Genomic DNA, 18547 nt, shown 5'->3' with positions numbered 1-18547 from the left:
TACAGCGCTGGTGGCTGATTCATGTGAGAAACTGCAGAAGCTGGTGACTGAGTTTGGTAAAGTGTGTGGAAGAAGAAAGTTAAGAGTAAATGTGAATAAGAGCAAGGTTATTAGGTACAGTAGGGTTGAGGGTCAAGTCAATTGGGAGGTGAGTTTGAATGGAGAAAAACTGGAGGAAGTGAAGTGTTTTAGATATCTGGGAGTGGATCTGGCAGCGGATGGAACCATGGAAGCGGAAGTGGATCATAGGGTGGGGGAGGGGGTGAAAATTCTGGGGGCCTTGAAGAATGTGTGGAAGTCGAGAACATTATCTCGGAAAGCAAAAATGGGTATGTTTGAAGGAATAGTGGTTCCAACAATGTTGTATGGTTGCGAGGCGTGGGCTATGGATAGAGTTGTGCGCAGGAGGATGGATGTGCTGGAAATGAGATGTTTGAGGACAATGTGTGGTGTAAGGTGGTTTGATCGAGTGAGTAACGTAAGGGTAAGAGAGATGTGTGGAAATAAAAAGAGCGTGGTTGAGAGAGCAGAAGAGGGTGTTTTGAAGTGGTTTGGGCACATGGAGAGGATGAGTGAGGAAAGATTGACCAAGAGGATATATGTGTCGGAGGTGGAGGGAGCAAGGAGAAGAGGGAGACCAAATTGGAGGTGGAAAGATGGAGTGAAAAAGATTTTGTGTGATCGGGGCCTGAACATGCAGGAGGGTGAAAGGAGGGCAAGGAATAGAGTGAATTGGAGCGATGTGGTATACTGGGGTTGACGTGCTGTCAGTGGATGAATCAAGGCATGTGAAGCGTCTGGGGTAAACCATGGAAAGCTGTGTAGGTATGTATATTCGCGTGTGTGGACGTATGTATATACATGTGTATGGGGGGGGGGTTGGGCCATTTCTTTCGTCTGTTTCCTTGCGCTACCTCGCAAACGCGGGAGACAGCGACAAAGTATAAAAAAAAAAAAAAAAAAAAAAAAAAAAAAATATATATATATATATATATATATATATATATACACGGACATACATATATACACATGCACATAATTCATACTTGCTACCTTTATTCATTCCCACTGCCACCCCGCCACACATGAAATAGCATCCCCCCCCTCCCCCTGCAAGGTAGCGCTAGGAAAGGACAAAAAGCCATATTCGTTCACACTCAGTCTCTAGCTGTCATGTGTAATGCACCGAAACCACAGCTCCCTTTCCATATCCAGGCCCCACAAAAGTTTCCATGGTTTACCCCAGACGCTTCACATGCCCTAGTTCAATCCACTGACAGCACATCAAACCCAGTATACCACATTGTTCCAATTCACTCTATTCCTTGCACGCCTTTCACCCTCCTGCATGTTCAGGCCCTGATCGCTCAAAATCTTTTCCACTCCATCCTTCCACCTCCAATTTGGTCTCCCACTTCTCCTTGTTCCTTCCACCTATGACACAAATATCCTCTTTGTCAATCTTTCCTCACTCATTCTCTCCATGTGACCAAACCATTTCAATACACCCTCTTCTGCTCTCTCAACCACACTCTTTGTATAACCAGTAAACATACTTAGTTGTAAGTTTCTAACACCCCTGGGGTAAAATTCAAACACTGATGAAATAGATACAAAACCCCTTATGTCCAAGAGGCAACTTCCACACTGAAGACACTGAACAACTACCCCTCAATTGTCCCACACTCACAATGTAAACACAACATCACTGCCTTCTTATCCTCCAGTCTTCCCTGGTGGATATGAGTAGCTTTGTGAGTGCTACAGAAACCCCACAACAGGGGAACCTGGGGCAGGAAAATAAGTGAAAGTAAGGCTTGAAATTAAAAGGCAAAGAATGTTAAGAAACACCCATCATTGAGCTGATCAAATGTGACATTGATAACAGAAAATAATATAAACACAGGGGTGAAATGTCTTCCTAAGGATGTATGATGTGGCTTTCAGGAACCTTATCATTCAAGCAGATCATGGTTTACCTAAATCTGTTTATATTAAGTACTGTCTGTTTAAAAATCTCCACAAGTGGAGTAAATTCTATTTATATATTGCTTGACACAAGCACTGCTGCGGCTTTAAATTTACAGAATGCTTACTCTAAGAAATTTCCAACAAAAATCAAACTAGTAAATAAAACTAAAACTATAGTAGTGTACAATATTGGCTACTCTGACATATTAGGGGTGACTACTTTCCAGAAAATGGATAGTCCAAGTTATTGAAATGCTATCCTGCACCAGTAAACTTCAAGGATCAGTACAGACCATGATATCCAAGAATAAGTTCTTTATAAGAATAAAAAAACTGTGGAGCAGACATGCAATAAGAAATAAAAGTTCTTACACAACTGGTAAGAATATCAAAGCTTTTGTGTTAGCTGGATTACGGAGTTCAAGTGTATGATCCTATTTTGAGTCAATTAATCACTCATAATGAGAAATGTTTTACTGTGACGTATGAACACTATGACAAAAATTTTAATACAAAACATATACTGAACCTAAACCAATACAAAACCATTACATTTGCAATTTTAAAATGAAGTTTATAAATCAATTTACACCAGTAAATTTAAGGTGCCCTTTAACCATTCAAACTGGATTTTTTTGCAATATCTCAAGAGACTCTTGAAGGTGGCATTAAAACATGAAGTTGGGAATGGGGTTGACATTCTGATGCCAGAGAGGGTAACCACAGCAATGTCAGTGAGGTGAGAGACGAAAATTCCAAGCAGATGCCAACTTCCTAATGGCAATATCAATCTTGAATGCTAATATAGCAAGACAGCCTGTATTAGCAGTTTTGGTAATCGATAATGGCAATATCAATCTTGAATGCTAATATACCAAGACAGCCTGTATTAGCAGTTTTGGTAATCAATAAATTTGTATGCATAATCATCGCATAGTTGACAATCAGCAGAGAGATAATAACAGAAATAACCTGGAAGTCACTTTGTTACTGTAATCTGAGCACCTGTTTCATGGATAGCTTAAATGCATAACTAATAACAAGACCAAACTTATGTCCCTCGAGTTTGCTTAATACTCTCCATATCCCTGGGGATAGGGGATGAAGAATACTTCCCACGTATTCCCTGCGTGTCGTAGAAGGCGACTAAAAGGGGAGGGAGCAGGAGGCTGGGAATCCTCCCCTCTCGTTTTTTTTTTTCCAAAAGAAGGAACAGAGGGGGGCCAGGTGAGGATCTTCCACAAAGGCCCAGTCCTCTGTTCTTAACGCTACCTCGCTAATGCGGGAAATGGCGGATAGTTTAAAAGAAAAAAAAGAAAAGAAAACTTTGTTTGGTCTAAATTCTGTATAATGAAGCCAGTTTCTTCTGCACACTAACTTAAGAAATTTGTTACAGGAGCATTAAAAAAAATCCCATACACTTTGTAACCTTACCATATTTAAGATAGTTGCTAGCTGCATCAAGAAAAGTGAGGTCGTCCCAAAAACGTTTGATTCATCAGGATTGAAGAAATCTATTGGCCAAACATCAATGTAAAATTTCCTTCTGTTGTCCTTCCTGCAAAAGATTAAAAAATCCTTACTCAGTTATGTAATCCATCTCAACCTTCAAACTAATAAAAGATATACCCAAATCCAACTCATTAAAATACCAAATGACATTGAAAACTAGGTATCAAAACTTAAACATGGTAGGCATTTTCCCCTTAGTCACTTCTTCCCTAAAAAGTTTTGAAGGATTTATGTGGAGTAGATTAAGAGGTAAAGATATGTGCTCCCTTGACACAGTGAAGCTTACTCAAAATTCTGGAGGTCCAACATTCCAGCAGGCCTATTATGTATAAGTAAGGCATGGGAGTTGAGTGTGAAGGGCCCCTCAAATTATATAAATACACATGTATATACATACATGTCCACACACACACATATACATACCTATACATCTCAACGTATACATATATATACACATACAGACATTTATTTTTCTTTATTTTCCTTTGTCGCTGTCTCCCGCGTTTGCGAGGCAGCAGGTGGCAGTTGAGGGAATAATTGGTGTACATGGAGTGTTCAGTGTTGTAAATGTAAATGGTGAAGACCCTGTAGATTTATGTGCTGAAAAGGTACTGGTGATTGGGAATACCTGGTTTAAAAAGAGAGATATATATAAGTATACGTATGTCAGTAGGAGAGATGGCCAGAGAGCGTTATTGGATTACATGTTAATTGATAGGCGTGCAAGAGAGACTTTTGGACGTTAATGTGCTGAGAGGTGCAACTGGAGGGATGTCTGATCATTACCTAGTGGAGCCGAAGGTGAAGATTTGTAGAGGTTTTCAGAAAAGAAGAGAGAATGTTGGGGTAAAGAGAGTGGTGAGAGTAAGTGAGCTTGGGAAGGAGACTTGTGTGAGGAAGTACCAGGAGGGACTGAGTACAGAATGGAAAAAGGTGAGAACAAAGGACGTAAGGGGAGTGGGGGAGGAATGGGATGTATTTAGGGAAGCAGTGATGGCTTGTGCAAAAGATGCTTGTGGCATGAAAAGCATGGGAGGAGGGCAGATTAGAAAGGGTTGTGAGTGGTGGGATGAAGAAGTAAGATTATTAGTGAAAGAGAAGAGAGAGGCATTTGGATGACTTTTGCAGGGAAATAATGCAAATGACTGGGAGATGTATAAAAGAAAGAGACAGGAGGTCAAGAGAAAGGTGCAAGAGGTGAAAAAGAGGGCAAATGAGAATTGGGGTGAGAGAGTATCATTAAATTTCAGGGAGAATAAAAAGATGTTTTGGAAGGAGGTAAATAAAGTGTGTACAACAAGGGAACAAATGGGAACTTCAGTGAAGGGGGCGAATGTGGAGGTGATAACAAGTAGTGGTGATGTGAGGAGATGGAGTGAGTATTTTGAAGGTCTGTTGAATGTGTTTGATGATAGTGTGGCAGATATCGGGTGTTTTGGTCGAGGTGGTGTGCAAAGTGAGAGGGTTAGGGAGAATGATTTGGTAAACAGAGAAGAGGTAGTAAAAGCTTTGCGGAAGATGAAAGCTGGCAAGGCAGCGGGTTTGGATGGTACTGCAGTGGAATTTATTATAAACGGGGGTGACTGTATTGCTGACTGGTTGGTAAAGTTATCTAATGTATGTATGACTCATGGTGAGGTGCCTGAGGATTGGAGGAATGCCTACATAGTGCCATTGTACAAAGGCAAAGGGGATAAAAGTGAGTGCTCAAATTACAGAGGTATAAGTTTGTTGAGTATTCCTGGGAAATTATATGGGAGGGTATTGATGAGAGGGTGAAGGTATGTACAGAGCATCAGATTGGGGAAGAGCAGTGTGGTTTCAGAAGTGGTAGAGGATGTGTGGATCAGGTGTTTGCTTTGAAAAATGTATGTGAGAAATACTTAGAAAAGCAAATGGATTTGTATGTAGCATTTATGGATCTAGAGAAGTCATATGACAGAGTTGATAGAGACGCTCTATGGAAGGTATTAAGAATATATGGTGTGGGGTGCAAGTTGTTAGAAGCAGTGAAAAGTTTTTATCGAGGATGTAAGGTTTGCGTACATGTAGGAAGAGAGGAAAGTGATTGCTTTTTAGTGAATGTTGGTTTGCAGCAGGGGTGTGTGATGTCTCCATGGTTGTTTAATTTGTTTATGGATGGGGTTGTTAGGGAGGTGAATGTAAGAGTTTTGGAAAGGGGCAAGTATGCAGTCTGTTGTGGATGAGAGAGCTTGGGAAGTAAGTCAGTTGTTGTTCGCTGATGATACAGCGCTGGTGGCTGATTCGGGTGAGAAACTGCAGAAGCTGGTGAATGAGTTTGGTAAAGTGCGTGAAAGAGGAAAGTTGAGAGTAAATGTGAATAAGAGCAAGGTTATTAAGTGCAGTAGGGTTGAGGGACAAGTCAACTGGGAGGTAAGTTTGAATGGAGAAAAACTGGAGGAAGTGAAGTGTTTTAGATATCTGGGAGTGGATATGGCAGCGGATAGAACCATGGAAGCGGAAGTGAATCATAGGGTGGGGGAGGGGGCGAAAGTTCTGGGAGCGTTGAAGAATGTGTGGAATTCGAGGACATTATCTCGGAAAGCAAAAATGGGTGTTTGAAGGAATAATGGTTCCAACAATGTTATATGGTTGCGAGGTGTGGGCTATAGATAGAGTTGTGCGGAGGAGGGTGGATGTGATGGAAATGAGATGTTTGAGTACAATATGTGGTGTGAGATGGTTTGATCGAGTAAGCAATAATAGGGTAAGAGAGATGTATGGTAATAAAAAGAGTATGGTTGAGAGAGCAGAAGAGGGTGTTTTGAAATGGTTTGGTCAGTTGGAGAAAATGAATTAGGAAAGATTGACCAAGAGGATATATGTGTCAGAGGTGGAGGGAACGAGGAGAAGTGGAAGACCAAATTGGAGGTGTAAAGATGGAGTGAAAAAGATTTTGAGTGATCAGGGCCTGAATATGCAGGAGGGTGAAAGGCGGGCAAGGAATAGAGTGAATTGGACCGATGTGGTATACCAGGGTCGACGTGCTGTCAATGGATTGAATCAGGGCATGTGAAGCGTCTGGGGTAAACCAGGAAAGCTGTGTAGGTATGTATATTGCGCGTGTGGACGTATGTATATACATGTGTATGGGGGGGGGTTGGGCCATTTTCTTTCGTCTGTTTCCTTGCGCTACCTCGCAAACGCGGGAGACAGCGACAAAGTATAAAAAAAAAAAAAAAAAAAATATATATATATATATATATATATAATATATATATATATATATTATATATATATATACACGGACATACATATATACACATGCACATAATTCATACTTGCTACCTTTATTCATTCCCAATGCCACCCCGCCACACATGAAATAGCATCCCCCCCTCCCCCTGCAAGGTAGCGCTAGGAAAGGACAAAAGCCATATTCGTTCACACTCAGTCTCTAGCTGTTCATGTGTAATGCACCGAAACCACAGCTCCCTTTCCATATCCAGGCCCCACAAAAGTTTCCATGGTTACCCCAGACGCTTCACATGCCCTAGTTCAATCCACTGACAGCACATCAAACCCAGTATACCACATTGTTCCAATTCACTCTATTCCTTGCACGCCTTTCACCCTCCTGCATGTTCAGGCCCTGATCGCTCAAAATCTTTTCCACTCCATCCTTCCACCTCCAATTTGGTCTCCCACTTCTCCTTGTTCCTTCCACCTATGACACAAATATCCTCTTTGTCAATCTTTCCTCACTCATTCTCTCCATGTGACCAAACCATTTCAATACACCTCTTCTGCTCTCTCACCACACTCTTTGTATAACCAGTAAAATACTTAGTTGTAAGTTTCTAACACCCTGGGGTAAAATTCAAACACTGATGAAATAGATACAAAACCCCTTATGTCCAAGATGCAACTTCCACACTGAAGACACTGAACAACTACCCCTCAATTGTCCCACACTCACAATGTAAACACAACATCACTGCCTTCTTATCCTCCAGTCTTCCCTGGTGGATATGAGTAGCTTTGTGAGTGCTGCAGAAACCCCACAACAGGGGAACCTGGGGCAGGGAAAATAAGTGAAAGTAAGGCTTGAAATTAAAAGGCAAAGAATGTTAAGAAACACCCATCATTGAGCTGATCAAATGTGACATTGATAACAGAAAATAATATAAACACAGGGTGAAATGTCTTCCTAAGGATGTATGATGTGGCTTTCAGGAACCTTATCATTCAAGCAGATCATGGTTTACCTAAATCTGTTTATATTAAGTACTGTCTGTTTAAAAATCTCCACAAGTGGAGTAAATTCTATTTATATATTGCTTGACACAAGCACTGCTGCGGCTTTAAATTTACAAAATGCTTACTCTAAGAAATTTCCAACAAAAATCAAACTAGTAAATAAAACTAAAACTATAGTAGTGTACAATATTGGTTACTCTGACATATTAGGGGTGACTACTTTCCAGAAAATGGATAGTCCAAGTTATTGAAATGCTATCCTGAACCAGTAAACTTCAAGGATCAGTACAGACCATGATATCTAAGAATAAGTTCTTTATAAGAATAAAAAAACTGTGGAGCAGACATGCAATAAGAAATAAAAGTTCTTACACAACTGGTAAGAATATCAAAGCTTTTGTGTTAGCTGGATTACGGAGTTCAAGTGTATGATCCTATTTTGAGTCAATTAATCACTCATAATGAGAAATGTTTTACTGTGACGTATGAACACTATGACAAAAATTTTAATACAAAACATATACTGAACCTAAACCAATACAAAACCATTACATTTGCAATTTTAAAATGAAGTTTATAAATCAATTTACACCAGTAAATTTAAGGTGCCCTTTAACCATTCAAACTGGATTTTTTTGCAATATCTCAAGAGACTCTTGAAGGTGGCATTAAAACATGAAGTTGGGAATGGGGTTGACATTCTGATGCCAGAGAGGGTAACCACAGCAATGTCAGTGAGGTGAGAGACGAAAATTCCAAGCCGATGCCAACTTCCTAATGGCAATATCAATCTTGAATGCTAATATAGCAAGACAGCCTGTATTGGCAGTTTTGGTAATCGATAATGGCAATATCAATCTTGAATGCTAATATAGCAAGACAGCCTGTATTAGCAGTTTTGGTAATCAATAAATTTGTATGCATAATCATCGCATAGTTGACAATCAGCAGAGAGATAATAACAGAAATAACCTGGAAGTCACTTTGTTACTGTAATCTGAGCACCTGTTTCATGGATAGCTTAAATGCATAACTAATAACAAGACCAAACTTATGTCCCTGGAGTTTGCTTAATACTCTCCATATCCCTGGGGATAGGGGATGAAGAATACTTCCCACGTATTCCCTGCGTGTTGTAGAAGGCGACTAAAAGGGGAGGGAGCAGGAGGCTGGAAATCCTCCCCTCTCGTTTTTTTTTTTTTCCAAAAGAAGGAACAGAGGGGGGCCAGGTGAGGATCTTCCACAAAGGCCCAGTCCTCCGTTCTTAACGCTACCTCGCTAATGCGGGAAATGGCGGATAGTTTAAAAGAAAAAAAAGAAAAGAAAACTTTGTTTGGTCTAAATTCTGTATAATGAAGCCAGTTTCTTCTGCACACTAACTTAAGAAATTTGTTACAGGAGCATTAAAAAAAATCCCATACACTTTGTAACCTTACCATATTTAAGATAGTTGCTAGCTGCATCAAGAAAAGTGAGGTCGTCCCAAAAACGTTTGATTCATCAGGATTGAAGAAATCTATTGGCCAAACATCAATGTAAAATTTCCTTCTGTTGTCCTTCCTGCAAAAGATTAAAAAATCCTTACTCAGTTATGTAATCCGTCTCAACCTTCAAACTAATAAAAGATATACCCAAATCCAACTCATTAAAATACCAAATGACATTGAAAACTAGGTATCAAAACTTAAACATGGTAGGCATTTTCCCCTTAGTCACTTCTTCCCTAAAAAGTTTTGAAGGATTTATGTGGAGTAGATTAAGAGGTAAAGATATGTGCTCCCTTGACACAGTGAAGCTTACTCAAAATTCTGGAGGTCCAACATTCCAGCAGGCCTATTATGTATAAGTAAGGCATGGGAGTTGAGTGTGAAGGGCCCCTCAAATTATATAAATACACATGTATATACATACATGTCCACACACACACATATACATACCTATACATCTCAACGTATACATATATATACACATACAGACATTTATTTTTCTTTATTTTCCTTTGTCGCTGTCTCCCGCGTTTGCGAGGCAGCAGGTGGCAGTTGAGGGAATAATTGGTGTACATGGAGTGTTCAGTGTTGTAAATGTAAATGGTGAAGACCCTGTAGATTTATGTGCTGAAAAGGTACTGGTGATTGGGAATACCTGGTTTAAAAAGAGAGATATATATAAGTATACGTATGTCAGTAGGAGAGATGGCCAGAGAGCGTTATTGGATTACATGTTAATTGATAGGCGTGCAAGAGAGACTTTTGGACGTTAATGTGCTGAGAGGTGCAACTGGAGGGATGTCTGATCATTACCTAGTGGAGCCGAAGGTGAAGATTTGTAGAGGTTTTCAGAAAAGAAGAGAGAATGTTGGGGTAAAGAGAGTGGTGAGAGTAAGTGAGCTTGGGAAGGAGACTTGTGTGAGGAAGTACCAGGAGGGACTGAGTACAGAATGGAAAAAGGTGAGAACAAAGGACGTAAGGGGAGTGGGGGAGGAATGGGATGTATTTAGGGAAGCAGTGATGGCTTGTGCAAAAGATGCTTGTGGCATGAAAAGCATGGGAGGAGGGCAGATTAGAAAGGGTTGTGAGTGGTGGGATGAAGAAGTAAGATTATTAGTGAAAGAGAAGAGAGAGGCATTTGGATGACTTTTGCAGGGAAATAATGCAAATGACTGGGAGATGTATAAAAGAAAGAGACAGGAGGTCAAGAGAAAGGTGCAAGAGGTGAAAAAGAGGGCAAATGAGAATTGGGGTGAGAGAGTATCATTAAATTTCAGGGAGAATAAAAAGATGTTTTGGAAGGAGGTAAATAAAGTGTGTACAACAAGGGAACAAATGGGAACTTCAGTGAAGGGGGCGAATGTGGAGGTGATAACAAGTAGTGGTGATGTGAGGAGATGGAGTGAGTATTTTGAAGGTCTGTTGAATGTGTTTGATGATAGTGTGGCAGATATCGGGTGTTTTGGTCGAGGTGGTGTGCAAAGTGAGAGGGTTAGGGAGAATGATTTGGTAAACAGAGAAGAGGTAGTAAAAGCTTTGCGGAAGATGAAAGCTGGCAAGGCAGCGGGTTTGGATGGTACTGCAGTGGAATTTATTATAAACGGGGGTGACTGTATTGCTGACTGGTTGGTAAAGTTATCTAATGTATGTATGACTCATGGTGAGGTGCCTGAGGATTGGAGGAATGCCTACATAGTGCCATTGTACAAAGGCAAAGGGGATAAAAGTGAGTGCTCAAATTACAGAGGTATAAGTTTGTTGAGTATTCCTGGGAAATTATATGGGAGGGTATTGATGAGAGGGTGAAGGTATGTACAGAGCATCAGATTGGGGAAGAGCAGTGTGGTTTCAGAAGTGGTAGAGGATGTGTGGATCAGGTGTTTGCTTTGAAAAATGTATGTGAGAAATACTTAGAAAAGCAAATGGATTTGTATGTAGCATTTATGGATCTAGAGAAGTCATATGACAGAGTTGATAGAGATGCTCTATGGAAGGTATTAAGAATATATGGTGTGGGGTGCAAGTTGTTAGAAGCAGTGAAAAGTTTTTATCGAGGATGTAAGGTTTGCGTACATGTAGGAAGAGAGGAAAGTGATTGCTTTTTAGTGAATGTTGGTTTGCAGCAGGGGTGTGTGATGTCTCCATGGTTGTTTAATTTGTTTATGGATGGGGTTGTTAGGGAGGTGAATGCAAGAGTTTTGGAAAGGGGCAAGTATGCAGTCTGTTGTGGATGAGAGAGCTTGGGAAGTAAGTCAGTTGTTGTTCGCTGATGATACAGCGCTGGTGGCTGATTCGGGTGAGAAACTGCAGAAGCTGGTGAATGAGTTTGGTAAAGTGCGTGAAAGAGGAAAGTTGAGAGTAAATGTGAATAAGAGCAAGGTTATTAAGTGCAGTAGGGTTGAGGGACAAGTCAACTGGGAGGTAAGTTTGAATGGAGAAAAACTGGAGGAAGTGAAGTGTTTTAGATATCTGGGAGTGGATATGGCAGCGGATAGAACCATGGAAGCGGAAGTGAATCATAGGGTGGGGAGGGGGCGAAAGTTCTGGGAGCGTTGAAGAATGTGTGGAATTCGAGGACATTATCTCGGAAAGCAAAAATGGGTGTTTGAAGGAATAATGGTTCCAACAATGTTATATGGTTGCAAGGTGTGGGCTATAGATAGAGTTGTGCGGAGGAGGGTGGATGTGATGGAAATGAGATGTTTGAGTACAATATGTGGTGTGAGATGGTTTGATCGAGTAAGCAATAATAGGGTAAGAGAGATGTATGGTAATAAAAAGAGTATGGTTGAGAGAGCAGAAGAGGGTGTTTTGAAATGGTTTGGTCAGTTGGAGAAAATGAATTAGGAAAGATTGACCAAGAGGATATATGTGTCAGAGGTGGAGGGAACGAGGAGAAGTGGAAGACCAAATTGGAGGTGTAAAGATGGAGTGAAAAAGATTTTGAGTGATCAGGGCCTGAATATGCAGGAGGGTGAAAGGCGGGCAAGGAATAGAGTGAATTGGACCGATGTGGTATACCAGGGTCGACGTGCTGTCAATGGATTGAATCAGGGCATGTGAAGCATCTGGGGTAAACCATGGAAAGTTCTGTGGGGCCTGGATGTGGAAAGGGAGCTGTGGTTTCGGTGCATTATTACATGACAGCTAGAGACTGAGTGTGAACGAATGGGGCCTTTGTTGTCTTTTCCTAGTGCTACCTCAGCAGTTTCTCACCCAAATCAGCCAACAGCACTGTACCATCAGTGAACAACAACTGACTCACTTCCCAAGCCCTATCATCCACAACAGACTGCATACTTGCCCCTCTCTCCAAAACTCTTGTATTCACCTCTAACAACCCCATCCATGAACAAATCAAACAACCATGGAGACATCATGCATCCATGCCCCAAACGGAAACTCACTAGGAACCAATCAGTTTCCTCTCTTCCCACTAGTACACAAGCCTCACATCCTTGTTAAAAACTTTTCACTGCTTCTACCAACTCACCTCCCACACCATATACTCTTAAAACCTTCCACAATGCATCTCTATCCACCTTATCATAGGCCAGATCCATAAATTCTACATACAAATCCATGTGTTTTTCTAAATATTTCTCACATACATTCTTCAAAGCAAACACCTGACCCAAACATCCTCTTCCACTTCTGAAAACACACTGCTCTTCCCCAATCTGATGCTCTGTACATGCCTTTGCCCTCTCCATCAATACCGTCCCATATAATATCCCAGGAATACTCAATAAAAGTAATGACTGAAAAGCAAAGTGAGGAGAATTGCATCAGCTTACAAAGGGATCTAAACAGACTCCACAGTTGGTCTGATACATGGTTGATAAAATTGAACCCAAGAAAATTTATAGTATTGAGGATGGAACGAAGTGAAAGATGGCCTTAACATGATCAATATCTCACAAAGGGACCTTGATAAGTTTCACCTCTACATGGATATATATTTGATGTTCAGCACAATAAAATGCAAGTTAGGACACAGCAAAAAGGTGCAAATTTAACAAAAGTGAAGTCAGGTCCAGAGGTAGACTGAAGAGAAGCTACAAGAAAAAGAATCCTGATGAACTGTAGGACTGTATGGAGAAAATTCCTCTTGAGGGCACCATAATTCTCCCATGGCTGTGTAAAATACCTCCAGCTTGATTTACACTTGCTTTTATGAAACATACAGTGAAAAAAGTATATCATAACACAAATTCATGTTCATATGAAAATTCAAGCCAAACATCAATCTTGTTCCTAGGTATTTTTAACTAATGTATACCTTAGAATAGCAGCTTTATCCATCTGATGAAAGTGACGACAGAGGCACACATTCTTCCCTAAGTTCAGGACATCAGCAACCATTGCAACATATTCCTCTGGGGTGATTTCAGAACTAAAGGATGATCCTTGTGCTAAAAGTGATGGTGATGCAGAAGTTGGTGATGTAGCCTGGTAATTATTCACATTAAATGGAGACGACTCCCTGAAAAAATTAGATTCCAAATAAATATTTCATTCTTAATTTTACTTCTACTCTTCATAAAATATCTAAAACAAGGAAACTGGTTTCTGAATCAGCTTCTTTACAATGTTATCCAACTGCTGGTGCATGTTCAGAGACTACACACCATAAAGTTTAGTCTATCATCAACAAAGTGTTATCCTTATGATTCATCTAATATTTGCCTTTTCTTTCTACCTCATCACTCATTTCTTAATTTTCCACCTCTTGATTCTTAGCACATTCTTCAACCTGTCATAACAAAGCTAAATTTTTTAAATTAACTATATAAAACATTTTCATTTTGCAACTTTTACTTTCCTTTTTCATGTCACACTCTCTAAAATGAAAATGCTTTTGAGACAGGTTCCTAGTCTTTCCTAAGGCTGAACTCCATAATAATTTCCAAGCTTTATTTAGGCATCCTTATGCATCATTCTTAGCCATAATTGCATGATGAACTTTTTTCCATATCATTTCTTAAAATTCTGAAATAATGATGTCTCATCTCAAAAAATTTTATATCTTAATTCTTATCTATTTATATTCATTTATTGTACTTTGTCACCATCTCCCGTGCCAGCGAGGTAGCGCAAGGAAACAGAAGAAAGAATGGCCCAACCCACCAACCACATACACATGTATACACATACATGTCTACACACGCACATATACATACCTATACCTCTAAACGTATACATATATATACACAAACAGACATATACATAGTATTATACACATGTACATAATTCATACTGTCTGCCCTTATTCAATCCGCGTCACCACCCCGCCACACATGAAAATGAAAACCCCTCAACCCGCATGTGCACGAGGTAGCTCTAGGAAAGACAACAAGGGTCACATTCGTTCACACTCAGTCTCTAGCTGTCATGTATAATGCACCGAAACCACAGCTCCCTTTCCACATCCAGGCCCCACAAAATTTTCCATGGTTTATCCCAGATGCTTCACATGCCCTGTTTCAATCCAGTGACAGCATGTAAACCCCGGTATACCACATCGTTCCAATTCACTCTATTGCTTGCATGCCTTTCACCCTCCTGCATGTTCAGGCCCCCGATCACTCAAAATCTTTTTCACTCCATCTTTCCACATCCAATTTGGCCTCCCACTTCTCCTTGTTCCCTCCACCTCTGACACATATATCGTCTTCCCTCACTCATTCTCTCCATGTGACCAAACCATTTCAAAACATCCTCTTCTGCTCTCTCAACCATACTTTTTTTCACCACACATCTCTCTTACCCTTTCATTACTTACTTATCAAACCACCTCACACCACATATTGTCCTCAAACATCTCATTTCCAGCACATCCACCCTCCTCCGCAAAACTCTATCTATAGCCCACGCCTTGCAACCATATAACATTGTTTGAACCACTATTCCTTCAAACATACCCATTTTCGCTTTCCAAGATAACGCTCTCGACACATTTTTCAATGCTCCCAGAACTTTTGCCACCTCCCCCACCCTATGATTCACTTCCACTTCCATTCCCTGCCATATCCACTCCCAGATATTTAACACACTTCACTTCCTCCAGTTTTTTTCCATTTAAACTTACCTACCAATTGACTTGTCCTTCAACCCTATTGTACCTAATAAGCTTGCTCTTATTCACATTTACTCTCAGCTTTCTTCTTTCACACACATTACAAGACTCAGTCACCAGCTTCTGCAGTTTCTCAAACGAATCAGCCACCAGCGCTGTATCATCAGCAAACAACAACTGACTCACTTCCCAAGCTCTCTCATCCACAACAGTCTGCATACTTGCCCCTCTTTCCAAAACTCTTGCATTCACCTCCCTAACAACCCCATCCATAAACAAATTAAACAACCATGGAGACATCACGCACCCTTGCCGCAAACCAATATTAACTGAAAACCAATCACTTTCCTCTCTTCCTACTCATACACATGCCTTACATCCTCGATAAAAACTTTTCACTGCTTCTAGCAACTTGCCTCCTACACGATATATTCTTAATACCTTTCACAGGGCATCTCTATCAACTCTATCATATGCCTTCTCCAGATCCATAAATGCTACATAGACATCCATTTGCTTTTCTAAGTATTTCTCACATACATTTTTCAAAGCAAACACCTGATCCACACATCCTCTACCAATTCTGAAACCACACTGCTCTTCCCCAATCTGATGCTCTGTACATGCCTTCACCCTTTCAATCAATACCCTCCCATATAACTTCCCAGGAATACTCAACAAACTTACACCTTTGTAATTTGAGCACTCACTCTTATCCCCTTTACCTTTGTACAATGGCACTATGCAAGCATTCCGCCAGTCCTCAGGCACCTCACCATGAGTCATACATACATTAAATAACCTTGCCAACCAGTCAACAATACAGTCACCCCTTTTTTTAATAAATTCCACTGCAATATCATCCTAACCCGCTGTCTTGCCGGCTTTCATCTTCCACAAAGCTTTTACTACCTCTTCTCTGTTGACCAAATCATTCTCCCTAACCCTCTCACTTTACACACCACCTCGACCAAAACACCCTATATCTGCCACTCTATCATCAAACACACTCAACAAATCTTCAAAATACTCACTCCATCTCCTTCTCACATCACCACTACTTGTTATCACCTCCCCATTAGCCCCCTTCTCTGATGTTCCCATTTGTTCCCTTGTCTTATGCACTTTATTTACCTCCTTCCAAAACACCTTTCTATCCTCCCTAAAATTTAATGATACTCTCTAACCCCAACTCTTATTTCCCCTCTTTTTTGCCTCTTGCACCTTTCTCTTGACCTTCTGCCTCTTTCTTTTATATATGTCCGTCATTTGCATTATTTCCCGGCAAAAATCGTCCAAATGCATCTGTCTTCTCTTTCACTAATAATCTTACTTCTTCAACTCACCACTCACTACCCTTTCTAATCTGCCCACCTCCCACGCTTCTCATGCCACATGCATCTTTTGCAGAAGCCATCACTGCTTCCCTAAATACATCTCAATGCTCCCCTACTCCCCTTACCTTCTTTCTTCTCACCTTTTTCCATTCTGTACTCAGTCTCTCCTGGTATTTCCTCACACAAGTCTCCTTCCCAAGCTCACTTACTCTCACCAATCTCTTCTCCCCAACATTCTCTCTTCTTTTCTGAAAACCCATACAAATCTTCACCTTCACCTCCACAAGATAATGATCAGACATCCCTCCAGTTGCACCTCTCAGCACATTAACATCCAAAAGTCTCTCTTTCACGCGCCTATCAATTAACACGTAATCCAATAACACTCTCTGGCCATCTCTCCTACTTACATACATATACTTATGTATATCTCTCTTTTTAAACCTGGTATTCCCAATCACCAGTCGTTTTTCAGCACATAAATCGACAAACTCTTCACCATTACCATTTACAACACTGAACACCCCATGTACACCAATTATTCCCTCAACTGCCACATAACTCACCTTTGCATTCAAATCACCCTTCACTATAACCCGGTCTCGTGCATCAAAGCTACTAACACATTCACTCAGCTGCTCCCAAAACACTTGCCTGTTATGATCTTTCTTCTCATGCCCAGGTGCATAGGCACCAATAATCACCCATCTCTCTCTCCATCCACTTTCACTTTTACCCATATCAATCTCGAGTTTACTTTCTTATACTCTTTCACATACTCCCACCACTCCTGTTTCAGGAGTAGTGCTACTCCTTCCCTTGCTCTTGTCCTCTCACTAACCCCTGACTTTACTCCCAAGACATTCCCAAACCACTCTTCCCCTTTACCCTTGAGCTTCGTTTCACTCAGAGCCAAAACATCCAGGTTCCTTTCCTCAAACATACTACCTATCTCTCCTTTTTTCTTATCTTGGTTACATCCACACACATTTAGACACTCCAATCTGAGCCTTCGAGGAGGATGAGCACTCCCCGCATGACTCCTTCTTCTGTTTCCCTGTTTAGTAAGTTAAAATACAAGGAGGGGAGGGTTTCTAGCCCCCCACTCCCATCCCCTTTAGTCACCTTCTACGACACGTGAGGAATGCATGGGAAGCATTCTTTCTCCCCTATCCCCAGGAATTTTTCATCTCATAAAAGATGTATAAAAAGGAGAGATAAGTAGTATGTTTGAGGAAAGGAACCTGGATGTTTTGGCTCTGAGTGAAACGAAGCTCAAGGGTAAAGGGGAAGAGTGGTTTGGGAGTGTCTTGGGATTAAAGTCAGGGGTTAGTGAGAGGACAAGAGCAAGGGAAGGAGTAGCAGTACTCCTGAAACAGGAGTTGTGGGAGTATGTGATAAAATGTAAGAAAGTAAATTCTCGATTAATATGGGTAAAACTGAAAGTGGTTGGAGAGAGATGGGTGATTATTGGTGCATATGCACCTGGGCATGAGAAGAAAGATCATGAGAGGCAAGTGTTTTGGGAGCAGCTGAATGAGTGTGTTAGTGGTTTTGATGCACGAGACCAGGTTATAGTGATGGGTGATTTGAATGCAAAGGTGAGTTATGTGGCAGTTGAGGGAATAATTGGTATACATGGGGTGTTCAGTGTTGTAAATGGAAACAGGTGAAGAGCTTGTAGATTTATGTGCTGAAAAAGGACTGGTGATTGGGAATACCTGGTTTAAAAAGCGAGATATACATAAGTATACGTATGTAAGTAGGAGAGATGGCCAGAGAGCGTTATTGGATTATGTGTTAATTGACAGGCGCGCGAAAGAGAGACTTTTGGATGTTAATGTGCTGAGAGGTGCAACTGGAGGGATGTCTGATCATTATCTTGTGGAGGCTAAGGTGAAGATTTGTATGGGTTTTCAGAAAAGAAGAGTGAATGTTGG

At 40.8% G+C, this 18547-nt stretch overlaps 1 protein-coding gene across 1 annotated transcript in view; it reads right to left on the bottom strand.

Annotated features, from left to right (window-relative positions):
* LOC139755173 (solute carrier family 12 member 9) overlaps window positions 1-18547 on the bottom strand; it is a 290342-nt gene that overhangs the window by 38368 nt on the left and 233427 nt on the right. Inside the window, exon 16 of the mRNA XM_071673343.1 lies at window positions 9141-9264. Coding sequence (XP_071529444.1) covers window positions 9141-9264 — 124 coding nt within the window. The remainder of the gene's footprint in view (window positions 1-9140; window positions 9265-18547) is intronic.

Source organism: Panulirus ornatus, chromosome 18 (genome assembly GCF_036320965.1).
Source record: "Panulirus ornatus isolate Po-2019 chromosome 18, ASM3632096v1, whole genome shotgun sequence".
NCBI lineage: Eukaryota > Metazoa > Arthropoda > Malacostraca > Decapoda > Palinuridae > Panulirus > Panulirus ornatus.
Note: the sequence above shows the minus strand (reverse complement) of the source record. Positions and strands in the feature narration are given on the sequence as shown.